Source organism: Toxotes jaculatrix, chromosome 11 (genome assembly GCF_017976425.1).
Source record: "Toxotes jaculatrix isolate fToxJac2 chromosome 11, fToxJac2.pri, whole genome shotgun sequence".
Classification (NCBI taxonomy): Eukaryota; Metazoa; Chordata; class Actinopteri; family Toxotidae; genus Toxotes; species Toxotes jaculatrix.
Window position 1 is genome coordinate 22,855,006 of NC_054404.1, and position 16,199 is coordinate 22,871,204.

General features: G+C 43.6%; 1 protein-coding gene across 2 annotated transcripts in view; it reads left to right on the forward strand.

Moving 5' to 3' along the window:
- The window catches only part of fbxw4 (F-box and WD repeat domain containing 4), a 38,434-nt gene extending 28,153 nt beyond the window's left edge, over positions 1 to 10,281 (forward strand). The window contains exons 7-9 of one of the 2 annotated variants that reach the window (XR_005894899.1): positions 7,356 to 7,496; positions 9,798 to 9,935; positions 10,080 to 10,217. Coding sequence is in view for 1 of the 2 variants with exons in the window: in XM_041049884.1 (XP_040905818.1) it covers positions 7,356 to 7,496; positions 9,794 to 9,935; positions 10,080 to 10,214 (418 nt within the window). In the remaining variant the exon portion in view is untranslated. Of the gene's footprint in view, positions 1 to 7,355; positions 7,497 to 9,793; positions 9,936 to 10,079 lie in introns of both variants that reach the window. The other variant, XM_041049884.1, reaches the window with a different exon arrangement.
- Positions 10,282 to 16,199: the final 5,918 nt, after the last annotated feature.

The window sequence follows — 16,199 nt, forward strand, 5'->3', positions numbered from 1 at the left end:
CATGTTGGATGCAAAATGAATCTTCATTAATATATTCATATTAATAATTAATATTTTACTGCATGATGGCAATTTGGGATTGAACCATCTGTCCTTGGTCACAGAATAGCACAAACCCTTATAATTAGTGTTAAACATAAAAAAAGATATGTACCAAGATATTTGAATGTAGAAAGAAAAATTTTCAGAAAATTTCAGTTTCTAGTCCTGAATAGTTTGATTTGATCAAATTTATTTTATAACCTGAAAAGCTACTGAATAATAAAAGAAAATCTCCATAACCTCCAAGACCACTATCAGATGACTAACAGATAAAAAAAAAAACCCTTCAGTTAGATATTTTTCTCACATTGTTCAGCTCTAGTTAATCCTCTGTGATTATTCTACATTTGTAGAATCGTTTTCTTCTTCTTGGCACCAGCAGGCGAAATGCAGGTTAAAGAACACCTAAAAGGAATAGGCGTTGGGGGGAGGGGTGGGGGGGTCATAAAGCCCCAGGCTCCCATTGAACTCTTGGGGGTTTGATTTTAATTTCATTTAACACTTTCTCTTCTTCCCTCCGTTGCAATTAATTCAGTTTTTTTTTTCATCTCAGTGGTACAAAGGGGTCTTATGATCAGCCATATAGAGGGAGATCCCACACAAGTGGCGCCATCAGAGCAGCACCCCAACTTTTCACACTGTCTTCGCTCATGGCTAAACACAGAGGGGGGAAAAAAAAAGCATCAAAGAGAAAGGACCCTGACCATCACTCCCAACTCCCAAGATTCCCCTCTGTTTCTTCAGAAAGGGAGCCCTCCTTTTTTTACAATCAAATGGCCAGGCGAGGATTCCTGACATTCCTGACACTGAAAGGAGCGGGGTTAAATGTCTGCATTGGGCTGGACGCTCTGTTATACAAATTGCAGCTGTATTGTCTTTGCAGTGCACGCGTGTATGTGACATTTTGAAGGTGGTTATTGTTGATGGGTCCCAGCAGCCAGTGCCCCTCCTCTCTGCTGTGTCTGCCATGAAGGCTCACATTCCTGCTGCAGTTGTGCTGCAGTGAGCTCAGAGGTGCGGGGTAAAGTGGGTGGATGTGCAGCAGGTTGCATGGCTCCCCTCTGTTTGTTTTAGCCAGTAAAAACCTCAGCAGGGCTCCTTTTCTCTACCTGTCTGATGGCTTTTGACGAGAGGGCCCGTTTCCCAGTGCGTCCCCAGGCTCCTGTTTAGAGCTCAGACTTAACTTTACAAGAGCCTCCAACCACTTCTGTCACAAAAACACACACACTGCTTTTCTTTGGCTGTCCCCACACTAAAGGATAATGCCCTTAGCTTCTTCTATGTTTTTTTTTTCAACATTGTCAATTCATTAATGATTCCTTTCACAACCTGTGTGTGTGTGGCCCCTAAAGCCAACCTGACTCCTGCAGTGAGACCAGACAGGCTTAAATCAGGACTTAGACCCTGTGTGTCACACAGCCAGTGGCCTCCTCATAACAATCACTAAGTCTGTGCCCCCTAGGACCACCAGTCTACCCATCTCACAAAGTAGCTGCCACACTGCAGCTAAAACCGCTTCGTTCTCAAACAGCAAAATTATTCCTCTCAAAAACCAGTGACTTCCTTTTGAATCTTTGTCATTTTAAAGGAAGTTTTTACTTTAAGCTCAAAGAATCGTTGTCAATAGGGTTGGAGCTGGAGTTACAACCTGGGCCCTGTTTTTGTAGTGTAGTCAGTTCTGTTATGATTAAATAAATAATTTAAAGTCCGTCAGCATTAAATACAGTGCACAACAAAACTGAGTAACACCACAGTGCAATATCTCAGAAGTGCTAAATAATTATTATTTAGAGAAAGTGTAGAATATTTGAACTTAAGTTGAAATGTAGTGGTTAGGAGGCGAAGGAAGAGCCATACCACCAATGACAGAAGGGTTCAGTGGCTGTTTTCGAAAAATAACGTCACACACAGTTTGCTATTTATACAACTTAGCATTTAAAAACAGACAGGTTAATGCTTCTCACCTGATACAATGAGTGCAAAAGGTGTAGGGGAGATGACATTTATAGATGGAACTATGGATACCAGTTTGTACCCAAATACTGAATCAAAAGACGACTCCCAGTAACGAGAAGCTGAGCTGGAGAGGAATTTTCCAACATGACAATGATCCCAAACACACAGCAGAAATCACATGAGAGTTTGTGAAGAAGGAAAAAGTGAAAACTGTGACCTGGCCAAGAATGTCCCCGGACTTCAATCCAATAGAAAACCTCCGGAGTATCTTGAAGCGGGAGGTAGAGCGACAAACCCCCTCCATCAAAGAGCAGCTGAAAAGAATCATCTGTGAGGAAAGACAGGACATCCACCTCCACATATTTATGTTAGACTGGTATCATCCATGAGTAGGAGGATGGAGTCTGTCATCAAAAATAAAGGAGGACATACAAAACATTAAAAAAAGAAAAGAAAAGAAAGGAATCTCACTAATGAAGGATGTACTGACTTTTGTTGCGGTTGGTTCTTTAACATGAACCTTCCTTTATAGTTTAAGTCTCCCTCCTCACTAGAGAGGCAGTCCAGGTCCTCACCCAGGTGCTTGTCGTCTCCCACCTGGACCAACCTCCTCCTCCTCTCCGTATCCTCTACATCTGCCACTAAAACCTCTGCAGCTGGTCCAAGATGCTGCTGCCCGTCTGCCGTTCAGCCTCCCAGAGTTTTCCCACATCATCCCCCTGTTCACTGTACTGGCTCCCTGCTGCAGCTCACATCCTTGGTGCTGCCTCACATAAGTTTGACTAACCTGATTCCAACTTGCATGATCTTCTGGCTGCTGATGCTATGTGCTGTGTGTGCTGTGTATAGTATTCATATTACTGGTAGAAATCATGGCCAAAAGTTTTCATATTTCTTTATTTATTGTAGCGAAATCACGACAGCACTGTGGTGCTAACAGTAATGCGAGTGGTGTTGCAGATCATTCATAAAAGCCTCCGCCCCCGGCTTCCCCTCCTCTCCTCTGTCAGCTATACCACCTGTGTGATGTCTTTTGCAGGTTGACTGTGTCCCATGAGTCCCTTTCTTGTCTGCCAGTGACCTTTGAACCTCCTACTTATCCAAATGTTACCTCACCCTCAGCATGTCGTGACAGTAAACCAGCCTCAGAAGTGCTCTAGCACATCGTGTGTGTTTGTATCACTGACCACATAACTGCTTCTTCCTTTCCACACTACGCAGATAATACATATGAAAGGAAACACACAGGCTCATTGTTTAACTTTGTGATGTTCATGTATAGAATATGAACACCTATACCTTATAAGCAGGGTTGTGACAGTAAATGTGTTCTCATCCCAGACTGTTCTGTGCAGGATGCTTGGTTTCATATGGTGTTTTCTTGCAGTTCTGAATTAGTCTGATACACTCTCATTAATCAACACATTAGCACGTGCAAAACAAAACTTCTAAAGTGCACTTTAGAAGTTCAGAGTAGAGTAGAGTTCACAGTTTTGACAGTGGGACTGTTACTCCGGGTGTCCCCTGAACAAACAGCTTATGTAATACAGCAGCTTTATGACGTGTCTCCTCGGGAACCAGAGTTACAGAAGTACATCGTAACGTCAGCAATCACGACAGACACTGACAAGTAATGTCAGCTAGATAGCAACAGATAAAAAAAAATCAATTCAAATGCTATGTGGGGGGTGGGAGGGGGGGATTGTTCAGCATACAGATCTGAGCTGAAAAAAAAAACACTCTTCTTCTATTTTAATGAGAAAAATGAATTCACATATTAGAGCACTGATTTGCGTTTTACTCTGCTAATTGGAAAACCAATAAAAGCATTTCAGGTCATGACCTTAAGTTTGGCAGAGACTGATATAGAACAACACCTGACTTATCCTTGAATCAGGTAAAACTTTGCACACAGAGTTTTGGCTGAGTATAATGTTCTGTCTTACGTCTCTGTAAAGCCCTTTGAATTACCTTCTGTCTGATTGGTGCTATATAAATAAACCCTCCTCACCTCATAACCCTGAAACTGAGGTACATAACTGAACCCCTACTTATAACATCATCCACATGCAGTATGGCATTACTACGTTTCCACTGATTTGGGCTTGATGACTTTAACAGTACCTCACACCAGCCACCCTGTGATTTTTACAGCTCGCAGCCCGAGATGGTGTGTTCTCCTGAGTACATCGCTAACCCTTTGAGGACAGCCCGTGGGATGGTTATGACTCAGCCAGTCAGCTATGTTTTAGAGCCTCCCATGTGACACCTTTCAGTCAGGCATTCTCGAGGCCAGACTCAGGTATTTAACATTATGGACCCAGACAGGCATTGGAAAGGATGGTCAGATCAGAACATTGTGCCGCTGCTCGCTAACAGATACAGTCATTTTGACAGATTATATGCTTACACCTCCATCCTGTAATCACACGCGGCCCATAAAAGCCAGTGACCTACCAATTTGAAAATCCCTGCTGTTTTGCACTGTGCACCAGCTCATCGCATGGTGCTATTACTGGGTTTAAGATCCCTGCACAGATGTCAGGTCCATTTTATGGAAGCCCAGCTTTTATTTTTTTCTCACATTCGGGTGTTTGTAACCGTTTTTTTCTTTTTGTTTTTGTTTTTTTTACAGTTAGATTGTGATCATGTTGTTTGAAGGATTTCAGCGCTAGGGTTATGAATTGATGATCTCTTTTTAGTTAGAGTGGAAGTGCTGAGATGGAGACATCATTATTTAGTTATGAATGAACAGGCTCGCATCCCTTTGGCTTGAATGAGTTTCTTTTTGTGTGGCATGTGCTAAGCTCCTTGGTTTTAGTGGTAAGGGGAAAATGAGGGGTCACTACCCCACACAGACACAAACTCAGCCTCATCACAGACTCCCCATTGGCCCGGGCTTAGTCATGAGATCCTGGCAATGAGAGAGCTCTCACCCAATAAGGCGCCCTGTGGGGAAAGCCCTGGTCCAATAAGAAGGCCCCCTGGGGTAAGGCTGGGGGATTACCAGCCCGAGTCTGCGGATTGAGCTCCAGGGCGAGGGAGGGGGGCACGAGTCGAAGCACAGGGCTGCTCTGTCGCCAAGGCCAGCGGCCTCCTTTAAATGGTTGCTACGGGGCAGGTATCAAACGCGCGAGAGTCGCACAGAGTCACGGTCATGGAGGGTATTAAATGGCAACAAAGAGACAGTTATTCTGCAATAATCTGCCCTGCTGAGTGCAAGTTATTCTCCAATAATCAAGAGGCGAGGAGCGAGCGGCACAGAGCTGTGATCACAAGAGCATGGTGCTGCATGGAGCTGGATCTCACACACACACACACACAGGTCACACCACATCAACCCAGACAAACTTTATTTATCACTTGCACATACACACAGTTTATATGTGTCTCCCAGTCCCACAGTCAGAGCCAGATTCACTAATCCAGACACAGTGACACACAGGCAACACTCAGTCAGCACTGATTCCAAGCAAACAATCTTTTTGTTGAAGATTGAAAATATATATTGAAATGCTCTAATTAAAAACGACAAGATTTAGCTCAGTTCATCAGAGTGATAGCATCTGTGTGGTGTGTCAGTCTGCAGCCCTCTGTGAGCCTGAACAGGAGGAAGCATGTAATGATAACAAGGACGGTAATTCCTATGAAACAGTATATGATTTATCAATGTGTTAAAAATTCCTTGTTAATTATTTAATTCCCCCGATTAGACAAAAACAGACATTTTAGAAACTGCACTGTGATAGTGAGTCATATCCATGTTGGCTAGTCCTACATGAGTATTTATTACAATTAGTGTGTGTTGATTAATTCACTTCATATAGTGTGAAAAAATAAAAATGTGTATCCAAATTTTTAAAAGGTGCACAAAGTCGGAATTCAAACACAATCAGTCAAACATTAACATGAGCTGGGTTTAGTCTTGGCACTAGGAGGTAATGGGAGTCCCACAGTAGCAACCTTAATTTACCCCTGTTTCAGTGGGTGTTGGCCTCTGTCAGGGTTGGCTCCTGGCACAGGTTCACTGTGTTTGGAGACCTCAGTTCTGTTTCTCTGCTCTTTGCAGATGATGTGGTTCTGTTGGTTTAATCGGATGCACCAATGTGGATGCAGGAAAATGGGAAGTGGCCAAGGTGAGAGTCAGCACCTCCAAGTCTGAAACCATGGCTCTCTGCCTGCAAATTATCACCCCAGGTTCATGAGTGAGGGTAAAATGGAGCCTGAGGACTACAGATGCAGGTGCAGCATCAGCTGTAATGTGTGTGTGTGTTGTACAGGACCATTGTGGTGAAGAAGGAGCTTGACCTGAAGGCGACATCCAGACAGTATATATTCCATCCCTCAAATGAATGAGATCACAGATATAGTATAAGTTTCTTCCGTGGAGTTCAGGAGCCCGTTGATGTGGTTTGGGCATCTGATCAGGGTCCATTCGGATCTTTTCAGGCCACTTCCAACTGGTATGAGACCCCAGGGTAGAACCAGAACACGCTGGGGAGATTATATACTTCATCTGACCTGGAACACCTTGGGACCCCCCCAGGAGGAGCTAGAAAACGTTGCTGGTTGGACATCTGGTCTACCTCGCTCAGCCAGCTGCCACTGTAACCCGTCCCTGGGTTGCGAGTTGCATCACAATTTAATTACAGACGATGGAACAAACAAATGAAAGGAAAACCTGAAAAATTAAAGGAGAAACAGGATGACACTGCCCCCATCCACAGGGCACGAGTATGTTTTTCCAAGTAAATGTGTGTACGTTCTTTGTAGTTACTGTGTGATATGAGCAAGTTCAGCCTTATTATTGAATATGGGACTGTTCTGTTCAATCTCCATGCTCATTCACCGTGACAGAGAGCAGGACCCACAGGTAGCAGGAGGTTTGCAACTGAAGTGGTTTCACTAGATGTGTGGTTCTGAAAGGACCTGTACTGAGCCTTTCTTCAGTTCTCTCGTGTTATATTCACTCTCAACAGTCTCCACAGCCATCACAGCCTTTTGAAAGAAAACACGGGCAACCCATGCTAACCAATGACATTTCTTGTTGTTTCCATGTGGTCTCTCTGTAGCTGGCTTTGCCCAGAGGTGGAGTTTCATTTTTGAGGTGGTAGCATGTGGCATCTACCTGCACCTTAGCTCCTTAGTCATCATGACAGGGCCATATGATCCTCAGCAATAGAACATTTGTTTGAACTCAGTCACCGACAAAGAGTCTCACTAATTAAATAGGTAAAATGTTTAGGTTTAGGTTAGAGACCAGTTCACTTGTGGTTCTTTAAACACATCACATCTGAAAACACAAATTTAATTTTGCCTCTCTTTTTGTCTTCCTCCAACCCTCTCTCCTCCACCAGGGCGGAGTGTGTGTGCAGTCTGGGCTCAGAGTTTCGGCGCGGGGCCGGGGTGTTGGACATGGTGTTTGAGTCTCCTTTCCAGCTCTTTACCTGCGGCTATGACACCTTCATCCGGCTGTGGGACCTCCGACTCAGCCCACGGTACGCCCCCATCTCTCTCTTTTGCTGAGTTCAACTTGAACAGTCAGTGCAACAGTTAGTGCTTCTTTAGGATTTTATATTTTAACCATTGGTCCTAACACGCTGTCAGCTATAGTGTTATCAGTGAATGTTGGATCTTTTGGTTAAATAGTGACACCTACAGTGCTTCTACTGCACAGTTTTAGATTTTTACCACAACTTGAGCTTGAAACCAGAGCTGTAGCCACCTTAGAGGACACTGTCCACAGTATTTCCTCTGGGATTTCAACCACTTTCCTGGTCACTTGAAAGGGAAAGTGGTCTCAGACTTTTGGACCCCACTGTAAATGCACTTTGCACTTGGGAATTATTATGGGATATTTCAATATACATACTTTTCAGCTATAGACAGAAATTACAGAATGTTCCATCAAAATTGACTTGAATTCGTGGAAGCCCTTTGGCCGAAATGTGTTTGAACCCTGCCTATAGTTCCCTTGTCTTCTTGTCAGGATGGAAAAGCTTCATGGTGTAAAAATCCTTCCAGGCTTACTCTTTTCTTCCAGCAGTGTGAGCACAGGGAGCTAACCAGCAGCTCTGTTTGGTGTCCATATTAATGCAGCAGCTCTCACTTCAGTATATGGCGACAGGGTCCCCAACATGATCGGGGAGGGCAGCATTTATTTAGGACAGCAGGGGTTAGTCGCGTTTCAGGGCTGTATTTCAGGGGGATCAGTCAAGTAAGACAAATCAGATGTGATTGGCAGATCGCTCTGGGGACATTGAAAGGGGTTTCATTGGGGTGAAGGTTGGCAGAGGGGGGTACCTCTTTAGATATCAATAATTCATATGGTCAAACCTAACCAACCTCAAAAGGCTCCCAGGGTCATCCAGGAGGTTCAGGTTGTCTGGAGGTGGGGCTCACCAGCAAAGACAAATGTGCTGTGATAGACAAAAAGACAAATGCAGATTCGGTTTGGTCCCATGGTGCTTAACAGATCTAATGAATGATTAGTTTGATAATCACCTTTTTGATAAGAAGAATTCACTAACAATTGGAGCAGGTGATACAGATAAAATTCTCCTTCACAGTATATGTTATTGTATATTGAGATCTCAATATCAACTCAACTAAGAAACTGTAGATAAAATACATATAAAATATGGTTTATATGGTATATGAGGTTCAGTAGTGTTCAGTGTTCCTCCTTAACTTTTAGTTCTAACACTAAAAGTAAAACTGGCCATTAATTCAATATTCGTTGTTATCAGCTGTCAGCTAAATCATACTGTGACAGGACGATGTTATCATATTATCATGAGCTTTGACTCGTGCATTGAATGTGTCATGCCATTGCCATATTGCGACATAAATCAGTAAATAGCCTTACTAACATCATTCATCCTGATGAATGTGAATGGCTGTTGGAGGGTTACGACTTGCTTTTAGGGTTAGGGTTAAAATTAGGCTTATTTTAAGGTTAGAGCTCAGGTTAGGCATTCAGTTGTGATGGTTAGGGTTAAGGTAAGGGAATGCATTATGTCAATGATGGGTTCCCACGAATATACTAAAAAAAAAAAAAGCTTTACCTTCCTACTGTTTGCATTTTTCCCTTCCAGGATGCAGTGGCAATGGGTGACCTTCCCCATAGCGTCTTACTAAATTTAGTGTACATTTGTATGTATTATCTGTGTGTATGTGTGTGTGAGTGAGAGAGAGAGAACCTCCAGACATCTCTGCTGCCCCATTGTCTGCCCCTGGTGTCTCTCCATCACTTATTGATGAGGCTGCTCTAATGGAGGATCGATGTCTATTGGCAGAAAATACTTATCCCCAAAATACTTCCCCTCTCTCTTAACCACAGCCACCACCACCCAGCCTGCTGCTGCATGCACTCACTCACACACACACACACACACACACACACACACACCTCCTTGTTCACTATAGTATCAGGTTTTCCTGTAAACAAGAGATGGAGTTTGAGCATTGTCTCCAAACCTCCACAACACACATGGATGTAATCTCACCTGAATTGTTGCATTTGAGATTGTTTCAAACCTTTATTTTTCTGTTATTTCTGTCTCAGTAATTTCAGTTTGAAGATTTTTGATTTGTAAGTTGTTGTTTTTTTTTTTGCCTTGTTCGCCTTCAAAATAAAGCTGACAGTCAGCACTTGAACATCAAGGTCACCTTTTCATTTGAAATCCAATGTTTGGGATCACAGCGTCACCAGAATTTAACGTTTCCACTGTAAGTTAAAAAACAAGATCCTGTTCACCTCAGCACGTGTGTAAACTCCCATCCTTCCCGACAGGAAGTGTGCGATGGAGTGGGAGGAGCCTCATGACAGCGCTCTGTACTGCATCCAGACTGACAGGAATCACATGATAGCCAGCGGCTCCTCGTACTACGGTGTGGTACGACTCTGGGACAAACGGCAGACTGAATGCCTGCAGGTATGCACAGTATATTCACAGGATGTAACAAAGGACTGTGGTATGAACAGTGTGAGTTAGGTACAGTTCCTCACACATTTTAAAGAAAAAAATACAATAAATAATAAAATAGTTATGTGATTTCATGTTCTGTTTGTTGTGCAGTTCTTCCAGCTGAGCTCAGACCCAGTGAGCAGCCCAGTTTACTGCCTGAGGTTCAGCAGCGCTCATCTGTACGCAGCCCTGGCCACCGCTCTGCACTCACTGGACTTCAGACAGAACCCCATGTCCACGAGATGATACACACACACACACACTAATTTATTAGTTCAATAAAGTTGTCTATTTTCACAATAAATGTTTTCAAATTCTGAAAGGAAATGATTTATCCTTGTATGTTTTCTGCACAGCTTTTGGTTTTAGAAGCAGTGAAATGATGTGTTTAAAGGGGTAAAGTGTTCCATAAAGTCAGGGGACTCTACAGGACTCCAGGGGACTCATAAGAGACAGAAGAACGGTCAGAGGCAGAGACCGAGGGATCCTGACTTTTAGTCCCTGGTGTTATTTAAGCTCCAAAAAACAGGATGGTATCTGGTATGGTATCTGTCACTGGCCCGTGTCTTTCAAACTCCACAGCCCGAGTGTGTAACGCAGGCTTTCTGTTATAAATGGGTAACCCTAACGACATCACTGTGACATCAGCAGCAACAAGCCATAGAGTCCCAGAGTCCAGATGTCACATCCATGCTAGCTATTATTTTTCTATGAAAAGAGAGAAACAATCCTGGTGTGTAGTCGCCATATTCCAGATAAATTAGTTTCTCCATTCCTTGTATTTCCTGTAGCTTCAGTTAATACTGTACAGTAAATACTGTAGCTTCAGTTTACATGATTGTGAGTATCAGTTTGATTCTGAATAGCATTTTCATCTGGCATGAGGATGATTGTGGACAGAGTTTCACCCTGTGAAAGTGAGCCGGACAGAGCTCATTTGTTGGACATGAGAAGCATGCTGCAGCCTGCAGGTAAAGGGCTAATCCGTTAGCTTGAGGCGCCATGCGCACAAATGCTCAATGCATGAAAATCATGTGCGCACACCATCTGCAGAGCCTGAGAAGAAGTCCCTGTGAGGAAAACACTGCTCTTTCTCTCTCCACAACACTTTGGAGTGGCTGTCCTGATCCAGCCGAAGCCTTTGAAGGGATTAAGGCACATTACCCTCTTTACAAACCCATCTCATCACTGTGGAAACACACTGTTTGGGTTTACATACATTTGACCCTTGCACCTGAGATCACACAACAGAGGGGATTGGAGTGTTTGACCCCGCAAATCCACTCCGTACAATGTGAGGATCCACTTGATGGACAGAGATCAAATCTACATGATCACACATCTGGATTATCAAACCACACATACAGTGCACCTGGTGTGTCACAGCTGGAGGTCTTGTCCTAGCTGTGTATGTAGTATGGTGTGTATGCATGTTAGTGGTTGGGTGGTCAGGCCCATATTGTGATCAGATCAGGTGTAAATGCAGTCTGTAAAGTGAGACCACATTCTGAAGAAAAATAAATCCATCCAGCAAGTAGAAAGGTCACCTAACTCCACCTCTTCCAGCTAGCTTAAGATGCCTGGCAAAAGCAACAGGTAGTAGCAGTAGCTAAGCTAGTCTTCCCTTGTGATTAGAAAGCGATTTAGAAATCAATGCAATCGCAATGTGGGCACAATGTTAGGGCTGATGGTAGCAGCACAGGCAGGGAGGACCCAAACACAGGCACACAGGTAGGTAGGTAGGTGCAATGAAAGAACTTTAAGCACATGTGTTTGAGTTACTAAATAACCTGGAGGTGTGGACAGTGATACAGAGGTGTGGGCCCAGGCTAATCAGGAACATAACAATAACACATCTGAACACAGTAACATAGGTATGAGTCTGAGCACAGGGTAGGGTGGCACATTCAGTGCCACCCTTCAGTTCTTGGCAGTTTCCAGTACCCAGAGCTTCAGACACATTTTGGTCTGTGCCAAAAATGCACTGAGGTTCAATACCCTGCCCTATACTAAAAATATCATAATACAGAAATATGTTACATTAGTAGACAAGAGGTTTTATTACAGCTTTGGTATATTTTGTAAGTTTATCATTGTAAAATCATTAATAGGAGGTGGAGCATCAGACAGGTGCAGGTAAAATTATAACCCAAACTCACAATTATCCGATCCACTTCTCCTGCTCAGGCTTCAGCTTTGATCACCTGTACTTACTGTAGCTGTGCCCACAGTTTCTCTGAGGGATGAGAGAATATCATTTTCAATGTGACTCACAAAATAAAGTAGTCGGATCGTTGGTTTCAGAAAGTTATAGAAATGGACGGACACCGACCCCAACATGTGATGTTGGAAATATGTGGGATGAGGGAGAGACAAGCAGTTAAGACAGAGTCTAAATCACACTTCACAGCTTAAGCAGGACAGACTTACAACAGAGCTATAATAAGGCTGTGTGCCAGTTTGTGTTTATGTGTTACTCTTCCAGCCACACATGTCCCTGGGTGTCCACTGTGAGTCAGAGCCGTGACCCTCCCTGCTGGCCATTAATGGCATATATTAGATCATATGCTGTCCATTAAGTAATATGTCAGAGCCACATAAGAGGAATGGCCAGGGTGCGTACAGACATTGCACACCCATGCAGGAGATGTGACCCCCAGGGATTCCTGACAGTTGAATTAATCATAGAGTCTGGGGATGGGGGCTGTCTCCACGACAACACACCTCACACCAGTTTTTCTGGGTGGAGGATTTTGTTAAACATGGTCAGTGGGTAGTTTTTTTTAGCCAGGGCTACACATTTGAGAACAAAAGTTTTCAGATAAAAACGATGAATCCTGTTTGAGTCCAGAGTAAGGACTGTGTCAGTGTAGAGTCCGAACATCTTGAATTCTAACTTTGTAGTTTGCAGTACTAGGATGAGTAGTTAAAGCAGCAGAAACAGTCGTGGTGTGGACAAGATCATACTGCAGGTACTGAATGGTTTATAAAACTTGATCATTTGATCTGTAAAGAATGTTGAAAATATTGCTACTGCTACTACCCCCTGAGGCAACCCATAACAGCGTCTCATGAAATAGTCCCTTAGTCCTAAAGACTAGCTGTCCTATAGGCTACTCCTGTATAGGAAACCAAAGGTATCACTTTTAAGATGAATCTGTGATCAGTTAAACTGTAGTCGGAGGTGTCTGACAGTGGGTGGCTGATGGTAGATGCGTGGGTATCAGTATCAGTCAGTGGCAGTGAGCTATGTGTTTTCTTGCCTGCACATGTCTTTCCTCCTCTGTAGTGTCAGTCAGGGTTTGGGAGCTTAGACCACTGTAGGAGAAAAAAGCCTCCTCGCTCGCCCTCTTATCCCTGATACCCATGTCCCAGGTGACATCATCCATTTCAGAAGGTGCTACATCACGAGGCACAAAGCCGCTGTCGAGCGTCAGGCCTGTGAAAAATGTTCACCCCAAACACTTCAAACAAGTTTGGCTTTTAAAAGACAGATGCTGCTGCAACTGCTCTGTCTCCCTTTAGTTTCTCTCTTCTCCAAACACCATGTTAATTATTTTATCCTCACTGGATCACTGTCGAGCACATTGTGACCTTTGAACTCCTTCCTTTTAGTGCCAGCCACAAGCTTAAAGCTTCTAGTCTGAATCCCACACTGGAATTTACTATGATGTACAGACAGACAGACAAATGAGTGAATTTATTTCAAAACTCAAGTGTCACTCAGAGGAGGTTATGTGTATAACTCAGGTTCTCTGAGAGCAGAGAATCTCTAATCTCTACACAAACAGACAAAAATATAGAAATCACAGTTTGTGGTTTTTGGATCACTTACATGTTAGAACTGTTTCTTCATGAACACCAGTTCATGCCCAATACTTCTGTAGTGCAAACTGCCAGATATGATCAGTGAGGAAAGACTTTAGCTTTGGTCTCTGTTCAAGCACAGTGGAACAAAATCTGGCAATCTCACTGATATGATGCTGGGAAGCTGAATTTCCCAAAAACTAGAAATTATTGTTTTTATATTTTACATGTTTGTCAGAGAGCTTTAGAGGCTAGCTGGTTCCCCCTATTTCCAGTCTTTATGCTAAGCTAGGCTGACCACATCCTGGCTCCAGCACAAAATTAATGATCTCATCTCACTCTTGATGAATACTGAGCTGAAGACATTGTCTCCATGTTCTCCTGTCCTGCAAAAAATGTTCAAGTCGTTCGGCAGGGTCACTGCCGGGGACCCTTGCGAGTTCCTCAAACCTACTTTGGTCACCACTCAGTAAACCTTCGCCTTTGAGGCTGAGCCTTCAATGGGATTTTCCACAGTGTCACCTCAGAGTGCTGCTCCCACTAGCCTGAACAAACACAGAGTAACCACTGTAGGCACCTGTCACACATGGAAATCCACCATCCTGTGACTCATTCCCTTTCACACAATGGCTAACCTGTAATTTACCTCCAGCACTTAACAAGACCATCACGGTAACGTGAGGAGATGAGAAGAATCAGCCACTGTTTTCTTTGGCCACGTTCACTGGAGCTGAATGGAGCAGACAGCTTCTCTTTTCACTGGATGTGAGGCTTGTTTCCTCCAGCTCTGAGGCCTGGGGATGGCTCCTGGCTGCAGCAGTGGCAGAGACAGACGACTGGATATCAGAAATAACCTCCCTGCTTGAGGTTTGCATGGTTTCTGGGTGGATTATTGTGCTCACAGTACTGGTGCAATGAGCAGGCTGTCTTTCCCCTGACCTGAGGATCTTTGGCTAAAGAGGGCTGCTGTACCTGAGGATATGTTTATACCAATGGGGCCATCTAGTGTTCATATACTGAAGTTAACATATTGATCATAGCATTAGAGACTCAGCCGTTGAAAGGAATAGACATACACTCTTTATTTGAATGTGGTTTGTATCATTTAGATACTTTATTCATTTAATTTAATTTAATTTAATTTTTTTTTTTTAGTTTAATATAAATAGGTCATTTTTCCTTTGTTGTTTTTTTGGGGGGGTGTTCTTTTTTTGTTTGGACAAGACAACATGCTTGAATCAGATAGATAGATAGATTATATAGCATACTGTAATTTTCTATCATCTATCAGACATGTCTGCCCATGTATGGGAATTTGGGAAAACTGAATGACTGCATATTATGTGAAGATGGACACTGTGTCTGTCTGATTACTATATCTGTATAAAGTATTAACATCATTTATCCTTTAAGAAGGAGAATAGTTTCATCTATGCAATCGCTGCCATGATGGAACCAGGGTTCACCACACACAATCACATTCCTTAAAACATCTCTAGAGAAATGTGAACACACATCAACTGTATCTGTTCCACCCCCAACCCCACACCCCTGGAAACAAATTTCCCAGCTCTCACCCCTCACCTGTCAGTCATTCCTGGGACCCTGGTGCTCAGGAGACCACAGGCCTGTCAGACCTCCAGCAGTCCCTCAAAGAAATATCCTCCCTCCCGTCACAACCCACCCGTTCCTCCCCTGCCTCACCCCCATCCCTCTCAGGCCCGCCAAACAAAAATAAAGTCACATTGAAGAGAGAGTGGCCGGGGCTCCTGCTTTGCAGATCAGTCAGTGGATAGCCTACCTGATTGTCACTCACAGGGTTGGGCCCTTAATCCTATTGTTTCTCCGACAGGATTACTCTCTGTGGTCCCCCTCTCCCTGTGGCTGCGTGCAGGAGAAAGGCCAGATTAAGGGGATTAGCGTGTATCCTCCTGACTTGTCAAACTGGGATGTAAGGAACCATTGACTTTCTTGGGAACCCTGAATGAGGAGAGGCAGAGAGGTGCCTAAAGAAGAGGTCATGAAAGGCAGTGAACAAGCCAAAATTCCTGAAAGGACAATGTGATTTGTTTGCTTTTGTTCCCTCAAACTGGGCTGAAAGGTTCAAAGGGCCGGCCCTGAGGAGAGGAGAGGAGAGGAGAGGAGAGGAGAGGAGAGGAGAGGAGAGGAGAGGAGACTGATTTCATATCACTACAGAGATGGTCATGACAGTCGATTTGTTGAAATGGGCTTCATGTTGTCGTCACTATCAGTGATCTCCACCATCATCAGCCACATGTAAGGAAAAAAAAACGCAACCAGCCAAAGTTGACCAGTCACAGCCCTTGTTGTCTACATGTGGGATCTCTGTAGCCAATTTACACTCAAGAGGCCAAACATACTGCCAAACTTGCTAGCTAAAGAAGTATATTATAATCACATATT